Source organism: Phytophthora cinnamomi, assembly GCF_018691715.1.
Source record: "Phytophthora cinnamomi strain GKB4 chromosome Unknown Contig120, whole genome shotgun sequence".
NCBI lineage: Eukaryota > Oomycota > Peronosporomycetes > Peronosporales > Peronosporaceae > Phytophthora > Phytophthora cinnamomi.
In genome coordinates, this window is record NW_027151053.1 from 592384 (window position 1) to 606880 (window position 14497).

General features: G+C 54.7%; 4 protein-coding genes across 4 annotated transcripts; 2 read left to right on the forward strand and 2 right to left on the reverse strand.

Annotated features, from left to right (window-relative positions):
* Positions 1–296: 296 nt before the first annotated feature.
* On the reverse strand, positions 297–1181 carry IUM83_09009 (putative isoamyl acetate-hydrolyzing esterase 1; the record flags this gene model as incomplete). The annotated part of the gene is made up of 2 exons (XM_067933420.1): positions 297–651; positions 904–1181. The coding sequence occupies 2 exons, from the start codon at positions 1179–1181 to the stop codon at positions 297–299; spliced, it is 633 nt and encodes a 210-aa protein (XP_067780963.1).
* Positions 1182–1357: 176 nt separating this feature from the next.
* Positions 1358–12129, reverse strand: IUM83_09010 (putative isoamyl acetate-hydrolyzing esterase 1; the record flags this gene model as incomplete). The annotated part of the gene is made up of 6 exons (XM_067933421.1): positions 1358–1910; positions 2003–2033; positions 11632–11694; positions 11757–11866; positions 11934–11980; positions 12064–12129. The coding sequence occupies 6 exons, from the start codon at positions 12127–12129 to the stop codon at positions 1358–1360; spliced, it is 870 nt and encodes a 289-aa protein (XP_067781113.1).
* Positions 12130–12204: 75 nt separating this feature from the next.
* Positions 12205–13386, forward strand: IUM83_09011 (ankyrin-like protein; the record flags this gene model as incomplete). Its single annotated transcript, XM_067933422.1, has 1 exon — positions 12205–13386. One exon carries the CDS (start codon positions 12205–12207, stop codon positions 13384–13386), a length of 1182 nt encoding a protein of 393 aa, XP_067781103.1.
* A 531-nt stretch (positions 13387–13917) lies between these two features.
* Positions 13918–14235, forward strand: IUM83_09012 (putative thioredoxin; the record flags this gene model as incomplete). Its single annotated transcript, XM_067933423.1, has 1 exon — positions 13918–14235. One exon carries the CDS (start codon positions 13918–13920, stop codon positions 14233–14235), a length of 318 nt encoding a protein of 105 aa, XP_067781112.1.
* Between the last annotated feature and the right edge of the window lie 262 nt (positions 14236–14497).

Genomic DNA, 14497 nt, shown 5'->3' on the forward strand with positions numbered 1-14497 from the left:
GTCTATTTCGCGGATAGGCCGCCCACCGTACACTTTAGGATTGCACCGCTGGCAAAGCAGCAAAGCTGCCAGCCGAGTTCTTGATAACTGTTGAAGCGCTGACGCCAAGCCACATCGTAATACATGTATACTTACTTACACATAAACAACCTGGGTTGCGAGACGCTGGACTCCAGCGGCTGTAGCCATACTTACGTGTGTGGTGATTAGCTGTCCAACGTTGACTTTGCTGCATCGGTTCAAGAATCCACTTTACCGCATCCATCGGATACCGTAGCTACTTTCGATCGCGTGGATCACATGAGCCGGTCCCAGTTGGGGATGGTCGACACCTGCAGGCGCGATACCAATGCAGGAAACGCGTCTGCAACCTTCGCCCGCAGCAGCCGATCCACGAGTCTATTCCCCCAAGCCGACAAGTGCAGCCCGTCCTCCAGGGCCATCGCTTGTTCGCGCGCAGGCATCGAGTTGAAGAGAGCGTGCAAGTCCAGCACTGCAACACCAAGTCTCTCAGCTGTGGCAACGCACGACTTGGCGTACTCGCCCGCCTCGGCGTTCGATCGATCGAGGCGCCCGGTCTTGGAGCGTTGCAGTCGAGCAGCATCGTCGACGCGGGGAGGAGTGATTACGAGCAGATCGGCGTCCGGAGCGCTTTCGCGCAAGGAGAGGATAATTTCCTCGAGGTTCGAGGCGTAAGTATCCACTGGAACGTGTTGCCGTGACGAAGGTCCGTCTGTGAGCGCAGCGTCGTTCGCTCCAAGCCACAGCGTGATCAGGGATGGAGAAATACCACCGCCGGACAATTCGCGCTTGATGACCGGCAGAGCGAATTGAATGAACCACCTCGCCAAGAGTGCGTAAGTTATTGGGCTGGATCTTCGCAAACTAGTCTACAGTACTCACTTTGTGTTGTAGCCTGAAAGTCCACGGGGCAGGACATCCGCCGATCGCTGGTAGCGATTCTGCAGCAGTGCCACCCATCCAGACCTGTCGGGGTCGACGCCCTGCTCCGTGAGCGAGTCGCCCAGGAGCAATAATGACGAGCGAGTCTGGGTCGAGTTGCTGCGAATTACCTGGAGCGCTTGCTCCCATGCCCCGAAGTACGAAGCGAAGCAGACTGCAGCAAAGGCGATGGCAATTGGCACGATGCCGCGGAGCGTCACGCGTGGCACGGATACCATCGCCACGGAAGATGCAAATGGGTAGACAACCGGTAAGAACCGGTGCGATCTCCATGGGCAAAGCATCAGGAGCAGGCTGAACTGTATTCGATGGCAGCACAATAGCAGACAGACTTGCGAGCTCTAGCTACTAATAGTTCATCGATCCAAGCACCAAAACTCGTCGGAGACCACATCTACACATCAATCCAAATGTGGAAGTCCGGGAGCTGCCAGGCCTCGAGTTGCTTCACCACTTCGGGGAACGCTTCGCTGATCTTCTTGTGCACTTGCTGGTCAACCAAGCGGTTACCCTTCGCGGTGAAGTGGAGCCCATCGTCCAAGCAGGCAGCGCGCTCGCTCTCCGACATGCCGTTGAAGAACGAGTACAGATCCACCACGTTCACCTTCAGCTCACCAGCAGCCTCCACACAGGCCCGCGCGTATTCTCCCGCCGCGAGGTTGGTACGCTCAGCGCACCCAGCAGGCGAGCGCGACTTGCGGACAGAATCGTCGACGTGCGGCGGGGTGATCAACAGGATCTGGGCGTTAGGCGCACTAGCCTGGAACGTCTGCACGATCTTGACCAGATTCTTCGTGTAGTTTGCAACTGGTACGTGTTGACCTGCCGCGGTGCCGTCGGGGAGGGCGGCATCGTTGGCGCCGAGCCACAACGTGATCAGCACCGGCGAACGCACTTCACCGGAAAGTTCGCGCTCGATGACGGGCAGGGCGGACTCGATGAACCACCTAGAGTCACACCAGTTCCGACACAAAGGCACAGTGTTAATTGCCACCAATGGTGCATGTAGCAAGGTACGGGGGAGTGCAGTGAGACGCACTTGGTGTTGTATCCCGACAGCCCGCGGGGAACTATATCGGCCGAGCGGTTGTAGCGGTGCTGCATCAACGCGACCCAACCGGCATTGTCCGGGTCTGTTCCTCGCTGGGTCAGCGAGTCCCCCGTGAGGTAAATTACCGGGCGTGGGGTCGATGGAGTGGTTGCATCCTTGGTGGTGGCGGTGGAGCTCATGGTCAGAGTTTGGCGGCGAAAAACTGACAGTGATGCCATCTGAGACTTTCGGTTATTTTCCACCAATGATAGAAGCGTACCGTATTTGAACCGACCAATCAGGTTCGTTGTCCGTTACGACCTAGCTTCAAGTACGTCAGCAGAAGGTCACCCGAGCATTTTCATTGTGTTGTCATGGTCTCCTCTAGACGGCAGGAAGAATCGCCGACCTCATCGTGCTCGAGCTATAGCGTATCCTGGGGGCGTTATGATGCGTGCCACGGCGGAGAGATTGATGAGAGGCGAGGTGCCGAGCGATTTTCAGTCGAGGACGACCGGGAGGTAGCGAAACGTGTACTGGAAGATCTCGAGGGGCTCTACTTTGACGGAAGCAGCGAGGACGAAAGTGAAGATGAGGATGGGTTTGGCTCGAGCTCGGAGTGGGGGTCGGAGACGTCGTCGCGCAGCTCAAGTAGCAAACGGAAGGCAGGCGGGATGACGCTCGAAGAACTGACCGTAGCTCTGAACGCTGCCATCGAGTACCATCGTCCAGTGAAAGTAAACATCCCAGTACAGGAACCCGATCGAAACATGAGTAAACAGCTTCATCAGAGTTCAAGTGAACGCTATCGTCGATCTCGATCTTGTCACCAAGGCAGCGAATCATCGACGGCGTCATCTCCAAGAGGGGAGACAACCTTGGAGTTTTTCCAGGATATGCTGGAGAGGAAGCAACAACATTTCTACGCCAGGAAAGCTGTACCTACGCCAGAAGAGGAAGCGTTCGAAGATAAACAATTACGAGAGTCTGCGCAGAGCCACCACTCTGTTGCTGCGAATCAGCACAAACAACTCACGACACTAGTGCGAGATCAGGCGACAGAAACCGAGGAATACTTTCAATACCCAAGACTCGAGGCATCTTTCGGAGTCGCTGATTTTCAAACTCCTGCACACTCACCACCGCAAAGTACTCATCAGCGGTATATGGAAACCCCAAACGAGCTACCGATTACAATTGGTCCTACACTTGCTGACCTCGCTGCCAGTCATCGGGGAAACGAAAGAAATCGAATGACTTCTCGATCACTACCTGAATCTGAATCCTCATGGAGCTCGTCTTCACCCCTTTCAATCACTAGCCAAAGGTCTTCGCAATTGCAGTCATCATTTACAAGCAAACGAAGTAGTGCCAGCAGTTCCAGCGCCAGCAACAGCTCTAGTAGCAGTAGCAGAGCTAGCGACAAGAGCAGCAAAAGCAGTCGAAGTAGAGAGAGCAGCAGTCGCAAAAGTAAAAGAATCGGAAGAAATGCGACGTCGGTCAGCACAGGGAGCAATCACGACGGTCCAATCAATGAACCTCAGACGAGATGTGGTGAACCGCACCAGCTAGTCCGAGTGTCAACGCAGATGCTACCCGATACGTTAGCCACTGAAATCCAGGTAGATAAAGTCCCTGCGCCAGCGGTATCCCCAGATTCACCCCGTATTCCGAGTAGCCCCGCGCTAGTTCATTGGGAGCTCGATCTCTCGAACTTCGCACTGTGAACAAAATACGCATATAGTTCTGTTTAGCTTGCTCATGTTTTTTTTTTTCAAGTCCCCCAAGTATCATGGTCGTCTCCTATCATCAAGCAAATCAACGCTTTCCGAAAGAAGCTCGGCAAGAAGAAGATTGTCAACAAATATCTGAAGCGGGAAAGAATGCGCATGGAAACCAACCCATATAACAATATGCAAACTCTGCAGTTGGCCGAGGAAGTAAAGGGTGGGTATCGTACCCGCAAAACGAACTCGGGATGCTCTGCAGTTGGCCGAGGAAGTAAAGGGTGGGTATCGTACCCGCAAAACGAACTCGGGATGCTTAAGTATGCCTTCTGGAAGCTTGCGCGAAGTTGGTTGGGGATCGTGACAGCTCTCTGCCTTAATAGTTTTGAGAGTCAGAAGCCTACATGTATCACCTGTCCAAAAACATGTTTTCAGTACTACGTGCAATGTCATCAACAAACTGTTCCGTGTTGAATCGTTAGAACTCAATAGATGATCGCCCGAATAAGCTGGAGCTGCTGCTCGAGGTCGAAGCATTTCAGGTCATGAAAAGCGAATGCACGCTTCACTGGTCGCTCTTGGTCTGCGTTTACCAGCCCCAGCCACCCCAAGGACGACCCCAGCCACCCCAGCCACCCCAGCCTCCCCAGCCACCACAGCCAATTCCGTTGCCACAGCCACCTCCCCAGCCTCCGCCACAGCCTCCTCCCCATCCCCAGCCTCCACACTGCTCCTTCTTGTCTCCCAGAGTCTTGGCACCAGCAGCAGGAACCGCTTCGACCGGCTTGTCCGCCGTGCGCAGGGCGGGTTGATCGGCAGCAGCCACGGTCGCGACAGCAACTGCAGCGACGACAGCGAGCGTTGCGAGCTTCATGGTCTTGGCGATGCGCTTGTTCTCGTTCAGGCAAGTTGCGTTGTGGGATCCGAGATCGAGCTGTCAGTTAGTCGCCAAACTGGCGGTCAAGAGGGGCAAAAAGCTTCAAGTTGAAGCGGACTGGGACGAGCATGATGGAGTTCGACCCTAAGGCGATTTCTGGGAAAGAGGCCGCAGCTTGTGAAATTCCCGTCGTTTCCTCGAGAAGTTCTCGAGCTCGGAAGTGTTGTTACCACACCGTAGAGCAGAAAGAGCTGGATGAGGCGCATGATAGAAATGTTTTGGTAAAACCTGGATTCTAGATTGTTCCGTTTGCGCTGAAAAAGGAATGAGATAAAATAAGTGCATGTAGTATTGCTTTCACGTGCAAACTTCTTGCGGATCAATTGTGGGACACGGCGCATCGATGGGCGTCAGTCTTATTAAGCACAATACACTTCGCTCGTTGTCGCTAACCAGGAATTTTATATGCACCCGAGCGGACTGCTATCGGCGTGTGCACGCGCAATACATGTAATCTCAGCATCAAACTTTAATCGCCATCTCATTTTGTATATGAACAATTAAACGTTGTTTTTCTTTTCGCGCTCTTTGATTCGCATCGCTTCCACCGATTCCGGAAGCGTTTTGTTGCTAAAGTCGCCGACAAACACCGAGCTCACACTGCCGAGAAGCATCATAGTGGCCGTAATGACCAGTAATAACGTCACATGAACAGGTGGCCCGATGAGGTAACCATTGACAAACTGCGCAGTGACGGAGCCTGCTCTCCCAGCGGCCGACAGCATACCCATACCAGTCGTGCGCACGTCCGTCGGGAACGACTCAGCAGACATGAGATCAATCGCATTCCAGCCGGCCGTGCTAAAGGCGTTAAACCCACTTGCTAGCTGCACAATAGCTGCCGCACCCGAAGCAGATGAGTTCGCATAAGCGAATCCAGTCGCACAACCAGCGGAAAGCAACATGGAAATAGCAAGAATCCGACGCCCACCGAGGCGGTCCATGAGCAAAGCGGTCATCACGTTTCCCGGGAGATTCGCAGCGGCATAGATAAATGCGTTCGCAAACGGATTCTCGAGACCGATACGCTTGAAGAGCATCGTAATCCAAGTTGCGAGGCCATACGATCCGAAGCTCAAACAAAACCACGATAGCAGCAATGAAATCGTCGTTCCGCGCAGCACTCGATCGAACAGCAGGCCAAAAGTGCTCAACGTGCTTTGCTCGATCTGGATCCCTGTGCTCGATGCCTCTACAATTTCAGGATCCGCCTCAGGTTGACTACTGGTAGCCGAAACGTTATGGTGTGCTAGTAGAGACGTAGACTCCGTAAGATGGCCATCGGCGTTTCCGTTGGTAGCCCTAATGGTATCAACTACCATTTCTGCAGCAGTTAGCAACCGGTGTCGAACGAAGAATTGAGCGCTTTCAGGCACGTATCGGTACATGAGAATCCAGCACGCAAAACTCGGCAGCGACACGATTGCAGCAAATTCACGCCACGAGTACACGGCTTCTGGGCGACCCAGCATGAACCATGCTAACCCCGCTGTACACACAGCCCCCTGTACTCAACACCAGCGCAACAAAGCATTAGAGATGTATTGAGACTACGACGTTGTCCCAAAAGCGCGACTCACCACCATCCAGTAGGCAGCGACTATTGTGACGTAGTAACCTCGACGGTGCGCAGGTACGTGCTCCGAGCACAGAGTGAACATTGCTGGCACGGTGCCTCCAATGCCGACGCCAGAACAAGTCCGAAAGACAATCAGTGCGTAGACATTCGGCGACAATGCCGACAAGAGTCCAAAGACGCCGTTCAGCAGCAGCGAGTACAGCAAGCTCTTCCGACGACCGATGTAGTCACTCAGTGCGCCGAACAGCAGTCCTCCAGTGAACATCCCCGCGAAGATAGCAGCCGCCAGCAAACCTGTAAAAGCCGCAAACTCAGGGTTAGTCTCAATTGCTACAGCCGAGCAGTGCATGCATATCTTACTCTGCTGGGCTCGAGTGAGCACGATGCCCTCCTTGTCTTCGTACACCGCCAGAATATACCCAATAGCGAGGATCTCAATAGCATCGGCAGCATTGCCCAGGCCTAGAATACTGCAGCAACACCCCCAGTCCGTAAAATGATACTGCACCACTGTATTGCACAGTACTCCGAACGCACAGCACAGTGCGCAGCTGGAAGAACCCGTCGCTGATGTTCGCAATCGCCTGCGTTGCAACCAACGACCAACCCCCAACCACCGCTTCAATACCGGTATACAGCTCTCAACAACTCCTCGACTCCTCCTTACATGTTGCAGTTGCTGCAACCGCAGTAGTCTGGCGTTGCCAACCCCAGCTCCAGCTCCGCCTGCCATCGCGTTGACCCGAGTCAAAACTATCTGAGCCCGTCCTCCGATTACCCAATCACGCCGAGCCACAACGTGATCAGCACCGGTGAACGCACTTCACCGGAAAGTTCGCGCTCGATGACGGGCAGGGCGGACTCGATGAACCACCTAGAGTCACACCAGTTCCGACACAAAGGCACAGTGTTAATTGCCACCAATGGTGCATGTAGCAAGGTACGGGGGAGTGCAGTGAGACGCACTTGGTGTTGTATCCCGACAGCCCGCGGGGAACTATATCGGCCGAGCGGTTGTAGCGGTGCTGCATCAACGCGACCCAACCGGCATTGTCCGGGTCTGTTCCTCGCTGGGTCAGCGAGTCCCCCGTGAGGTAAATTACCGGGCGTGGGGTCGATGGAGTGGTTGCATCCTTGGTGGTGGCGGTGGAGCTCATGGTCAGAGTTTGGCGGCGAAAAACTGATAGTGATGCCATCTGAGACTTTCGGTTATTTTCCACCAATGATAGAAGCGTACCGTATTTGAACCGACCAATCAGGTTCGTTGTCCGTTACGACCTAGCTTCAAGTACGTCAGCAGAAGGTCGCCCAAGCATTTTCATTGTGTTGTCATGGTCTCCTCTAGACGGCGGGAAGAATCGCCGACCTCATCGTGCTCGAGCTATAGCGTATCCTGGGGGCGTTATGATGCGTGCCACGGCGGAGAGATTGATGAGAGGCGAGGTGCCGAGCGATTTTCAGTCGAGGACGACCGGGAGGTAGCGAAACGTGTACTGGAAGATCTCGAGGGGCTCTACTTTGACGGAAGCAGCGAGGACGAAAGTGAAGATGAGGATGGGTTTGGCTCGAGCTCGGAGTGGGGGTCGGAGACGTCGTCGCGCAGCTCAAGTAGCAAACGGAAGGCAGGCGGGATGACGCTCGAAGAACTGACCGTAGCTCTGAACGCTGCCATCGAGTACCATCGTCCAGTGAAAGTAAACATCCCAGTACAGGAACCCGATCGAAACATGAGTAAACAGCTTCATCAGAGTTCAAGTGAACGCTATCGTCGATCTCGATCTTGTCACCAAGGCAGCGAATCATCGACGGCGTCATCTCCAAGAGGGGAGACAACCTTGGAGTTTTTCCAGGATATGCTGGAGAGGAAGCAACAACATTTCTACGCCAGGAAAGCTGTACCTACGCCAGAAGAGGAAGCGTTCGAAGATAAACAATTACGAGAGTCTGCGCAGAGCCACCACTCTGTTGCTGCGAATCAGCACAAACAACTCACGACACTAGTGCGAGATCAGGCGACAGAAACCGAGGAATACTTTCAATACCCAAGACTCGAGGCATCTTTCGGAGTCGCTGATTTTCAAACTCCTGCACACTCACCACCGCAAAGTACTCATCAGTGGTATATGGAAACCCCAAACGAGCTACCGATTACAATTGGTCCTACACTTGCTGACCTCGCTGCCAGTCATCGGGGAAACGAAAGAAATCGAATGACTTCTCGATCACTACCTGAATCTGAATCCTCATGGAGCTCGTCTTCACCCCTTTCAATCACTAGCCAAAGGTCTTCGCAATTGCAGTCATCATTTACAAGCAAACGAAGTAGTGCCAGCAGTTCCAGCGCCAGCAACAGCTCTAGTAGCAGTAGCAGAGCTAGTGACAAGAGCAGCAAAAGCAGTCGAAGTAGAGGAAGCAGCAGTGGCAAAAGTAAAAGAATCGGAAGAAATGCGACGTCGGTCAGCACAGGGAGCAATCACGACGGTCCAATCAATGAGCCTCAGACGAGATGTGGTGAACCGCACCAGCTAGTCCCAGTGTCAACGCAGATGCTACCCGACACGTTAGCCATTGAAATCCAGGTAGATAAAGCCCCTGCGCCAGCGGTATCCCCAGATTCACCCCGTATTCCGAGTAGCCCCGCGCTAGTTCATTGGGAGCTCGATCTTTCGAACTTCGCACTGTGATCAAATACGCATATAGTTCCAAAATCCTCCTGTTTAGCTTGCTCACAGTTTTTCTTTCAAGTCCCCCAAGTATCATGGTCGTCTCCTATCATCAAGCAAATCAACGCTTTCCGAAAGAAGCTCGGCAAGAAGAAGATTGTCAATAAATATCTGAAGCGGGAAAGAATGCGCATGGAGGCCAACCCATATAACAATAGGCAAACTCTGCAGTTGGCCGAGGAAGTAAAGGGTGGGTATCGTACCCGCAAAACGAACTCGGGATGCTTAAGTATGCCTTCTGGAAGCTTGCGCGAAGTTGGTTGAGGGTCGTGACATCTCTCTGCCTTAATAGTTTTGAGAGTCAAAAGCCTACATGTATCACCTGTCCAAAAACATGTTTTCAGTACTACGTGCAATGTCATCAACAAACTGTTCCGTGTTGAATCGTTAGAACTCAATAGATGATCGCCCGAATAAGCTGGAGCTGCTGCTCGAGGTCGGAGCATTTCAGGTCATGAAAAGCGAATGCACGCTTCACTGGTCGCTCTTGGTCAGCGTTTACCAGCCCCAGCCACCCCAAGGACGACCCCAGCCACCCCAGCCACCCCAGCCTCCCCAGCCACCACAGCCAATTCCGTTGCCACAGCCACCTCCCCAGCCCCAGCCTCCGCCACAGCCTCCTCCCCATCCCCAGCCTCCACACTGCTCCTTCTTGTCTCCCAGAGTCTTGGCTCCAGCAGCAGGACCCGCTTCGACCGGCTTGTCCGCCGTGCGCAGGGCGGGTTGATCGGCAGCAGCCACGGTCCCGACAGCAACTGCAGCGACGACAGCGAGCGTTGCGAGCTTCATGGTCTTGGCGATGCGCTTGTTCTCGTTCAGGCTCGTTGCGTTGTGGGATCCGAGATCTAGCTGCCAGTTAGTCGCCAAACTGTCGGTCAAGAGGGGCAAAAAGCTTCAAGTTGAAGCGGACTGGGACTAGCATGATGGAGTTCGACCCTAAGGCGATTTCTGGGAAAGAGGCCGCAGCTTGTGAAATCCCCGTCGTTTCCTCGAGAAGTTCTCGTGCTCGGAAGTGTTGTTACCACACCGTAGAGCAGAAAGAGATGGATGAGGCGCATGATAGAAATGTTTTGGTAAAACCTGGATTCTAGATTGTTTCGTTTGCGCTGGGCGCGGACGATAAAGGAATGAGATAAAACAAGTGCATGTAGTATTGCTTTCACGTGCAAACTTCTTGCGGATCAATTGTGGGACACGGCGCTTCGATGGGTTTCAGACTTATTAAGCACAATACACTTCGCTCGTTGTCGCTAACCAGGAATTTTATATGCACCCGAGCGGACTGCTATCGGCGTGTGCACGCGCAATACATGTAATCTCAGCATCAAACTTTAATCGCCATCTCATTTTGTATATGAACAATTAAACGTTGTTTTTCTTTTCGCGCTCTTTGATTCGCATCGCTTCCACCGATTCCGGAAGCGTTTTGTTGCTGAAGTCGCCGACAAACACCGAGCTCACACTGCCGAGAAGCATCATAGTGGCCGTAATGGCCAATAATAACGTCACATGAACAGGTGGCCCGATGAGGTAACCATTGACAAACTGCGCAGTGACGGAGCCTGCTCTCCCAGCGGCCGACAGCATACCCATACCAGTCGTGCGCACGTCCGTCGGGAACGACTCAGCAGACATGAGATCAATCGCATTCCAGCCGGCCGTGCTAAAGGCGTTAAACCCACTTGCTAGCAGCACAATAGCTGCCGCACCCGAAGCAGATGAGTTCGCATAAGCGAATCCAGTCGCACAACCAGCGGAAAGCAACATGGAAATAGCAAGAATCCGACGCCCACCGAGGCGGTCCATGAGCAAAGCGGTCATCACGTTTCCCGGGAGATTCGCAGCGGCATAGATAAATGCGTTCGCAAACGGATTCTCGAGACCGATACGCTTGAAGAGCATCGTAATCCAAGTTGCGAGGCCATACGATCCGAAGCTCAAACAAAACCACGATAGCAGCAATGAAATCGTCGTTCCGCGCAGCACTCGATCGAACAGCAGGCCAAAAGTGCTCAACGTGCTTTGCTCGATCTGGATCCCTGTGCTCGATGCCTCTACAATTTCAGGATCCGCCTCAGGTTGACTACTGATAGCCGAAACGTTATGGTGTGCTAGTAGAGACGTAGACTCCGTAAGATGGCCATCGGCGTTTCCGTTGGTAGCTCTAATGGTATCAACCACCATTTCTGCAGCAGTTAGCAACCGGTGTCGAACGAAGAATTGAGCGCTTTCAGGCACGTATCGGTACATGAGAATCCAGCACGCAAAACTCGGCAGCGACACGATTGCAGCAAATTCACGCCACGAGTACACGGCTTCTGGGCGACCCAGCATGAACCATGCTAACCCCGCTGTACACACAGCCCCCTGTACTCAACACCAGCGCAACAAAGCATTAGAGATGTGTTGAGACTACGACGTTGTCCCAAAAGCGCGACTCACCACCATCCAGTAGGCAGCGACTATTGTGACGTAGTAACCTCGACGGTGCGCGGGTACGTGTTCCGAGCACAGAGTGAACATTGCTGGCACGGTGCCTCCAATGCCGACGCCAGAACAAGTCCGAAAGACAATCAGTGCGTAGACATTCGGCGACAATGCCGACAAGAGTCCAAAGACGCCGTTCAGCAGCAGCGAGTACAGCAAGCTCTTCCGACGACCGATGTAGTCACTCAGTGCGCCGAACAGCAGTCCTCCAGTGAACATCCCCGCGAAGATAGCAGCCGCCAGCAAACCTGTAAAAGCCGCAAACTCAGGGTTAGTCTCAATTGCTACGGTCGAGCAGTGCATATCTTACTCTGCTGGGCTCGAGTGAGCACGATGCCCTCCTTGTCTTCGTACACCGCCAGAATATACCCAATAGCGAGGATCTCAATAGCATCGGCAGCATTGCCCAGGCCTAGAATACTGCAGCAACACCCCCAGTCCGTAAAATGATACTGCACCACTGTATTGCACAGTACTCCGAACGCACAGCACAGTGCGCAGCTGGAAGAACCCGTCGCTGATGTTCGCAATCGCCTGCGTTGCAACCAACGACCAACCCCCAACCACCGCTTCAATACCGGTATACAGCTCTCAACAACTCCTCGACTCCTCCTTACATGTTGCAGTTGCTGCAACCGCAGTAGTCTGGCGTTGCCAACCCCAGCTCCAGCTCCGCCTGCCATCCCGTTGACCCGAGTCAAAACTATCTGAGCCCGTCCTCCGATTACCCAATCACGCGCGAGGAGCTCAGTTAACGTATGGGACGGCGCCGCTCCAAGTGGAAGGACAACAAGCGGCTGGACCGCGGCAGTCAGCTGCTGCACCACGCCAAGGCCGGCGATTGCAGCGCGTTGGCGGCGCTGCTGGAGGAGTCGGAGCTCGAGTCGCAGCAGGAATTCTTGCAGCTCACGCAGGACCACAATGGCTCGACGGCGCTGCACCTGGCGGCCAGCGAAGGCCACTGTGAAATGGTGCGGACGCTGCTGCAGCTCGGCGCTGGGGAGGTGCATCTAGGCGGCGGACGCAGGAAATACGCGCGCACGCCGCTGCACGAGGCTGCAATCAACGGGCACCTGGAGGTCTGTCGGCTGCTCGTGGACTTCGGACTGCTGGTGGACTGCCACACCACGAGAGGACGCACGCCGCTCATGTACGCCGTGAAGGGCAACTACGTGGAGCTGGCGCGCTACCTCGTGAAGGAGGCGGGCGCCAACGTGGACGAGCAGAACGAGATGGGGGTCACGGCGGTGTACATTGCCTGTCAGGACGGACACGAGGACATGCTGAGGTTTCTGGCGCAAGAGGCGCAGGCAGATGTGAACCTGAGCAACCGCACCAACCATGCGCCGCTCCATGAAGCGGTGGCTGGAGGGTTTACGGCCGTGGTGGACTTTATGCTGCGCAATGGGGCGAACAAGTACGTCGTGGACAAGATGGGCGTCACGGTGTGGCACGAGGCGGCGGGCAACGGGTCCGTGGAGATGCTGGAGCTGCTCGTCCAGCACGACGTGTCGCTGCATCCAAACGGACAGGAGCAGGTGGACAAGGTCATGGCACGACACCCGTTCCACTACGCAGCTGTGGAGGGCAAGGCCGACTTCGTGCAAGCGCTGCTGGAGAAGAAGCTCGTGGACGTCAACTTCGTGGATATCGACGGCTGCACTGCGCTCTACTACGCCGCTGCGAACGGCCACGTTGACGTCCTGCAAGTGTTGCTGCGCTTCGGCGGAAACCCAAACATTGCGTCTATCCGCCGATCGCCGCTGCACTGCGCAGTCGAATGGCACCGCGTCGAATGCGTGCTGCTGATGCTCCAACACGGCGCTGCGATGGAAGCTACCGACAAGGATGGCCTCACGCCGGCCAAAGTGGCAGCGCAGAAGGGGTTTCACGACCTCGTGGCCATCCTCCAAGCTGGTCACGGTGCCGCAGCCCCTTGAAGCTAGGAACACCGCAAAGTATCAACAAGTTGAAAGTATTTCTCGTCGTCGCAAGCATGGCAACTGCACATTAAGTAGGCCTATCACAAAAGCAGCGTTGCATTGCACCGACCCATCCACCCTTGTCCTGCCCTCCATTTTCCCTCTGCGGTATTGATGGCACGCAGCGAAAAGTGCTGCGTTGTGCGGTGCCGACCCAGTCGAAGGTTGCACTTGGGTCGCTGCGATACGTGCCGGTCAATGGTCATCTCGGCGATTGCGCCGACGCCGCGGATTCGTCTAAATTTTGGATCATTTTTTCAGCGAATGGGCAGCCGCAGCGGACGTGCAGGCAGCCAATGGCGGAGCGACCCCGTCTTCGCTCTTTGTCCTACCTGCCCCCATGTCTGACGTGGCCACCCAAACTGAAGCAGCAGAGCTCGACGGACACCAGTCGCCACGTACTTCAGAATTGCATTTGCAAGCAAGAGCCCAAGCGAGTCCCAAGCGACCAAAGCACATCACTCCACACTACTCCACTACTAGCAGAGCATGCCGATCGAGATCCAGACCCCCGAGGAGTTCAACGCCGCCATCGGCGAGAAGCAGCTGACGGTGGTGCAATTCTCTGCGCCGTGGTGCGGCGGCTGCAAGATGGTGGCCCCCAAGGTGAATAAGCTGATGGAGAGCGAGTTCTCTGGCGTCAAGTTCCTCAAGGTGAGCGCGGAGGAGCTGGAGGACTTCTGCGAGGAGATCGACGTGGACAGCTTCCCGACGTTCCGCGTGTACAAGAACGGCGAGGTGGCCGCGTCGTACGTGAGCTCCAAGTTCGAGAAGGTGGAGGCGTTCATCCGCGAGAACGTCAACTAAGCGGCGGCTTCTGTTAGCTAGCTGCCACTGGTGCTAGCTGCCACTGGTGCTAGCTGCCACTGGTGGTGGCTGAGTCGTGACTGAGTCCGAGGATACGCACGTGGCCGTTTGCGCGTGCGTGCTGCACTTCGCTTGCTGTCGCCATGAAGACGGTTGGAGCGCAGCAGCGTGTGTGCGTGCAACGGATCGAGCGTGTCCTTGGCACCCGGTTTTGACGATGAAAAGGCAAGAGCACCTAATGTATTGAAATATAAAGCCTTTG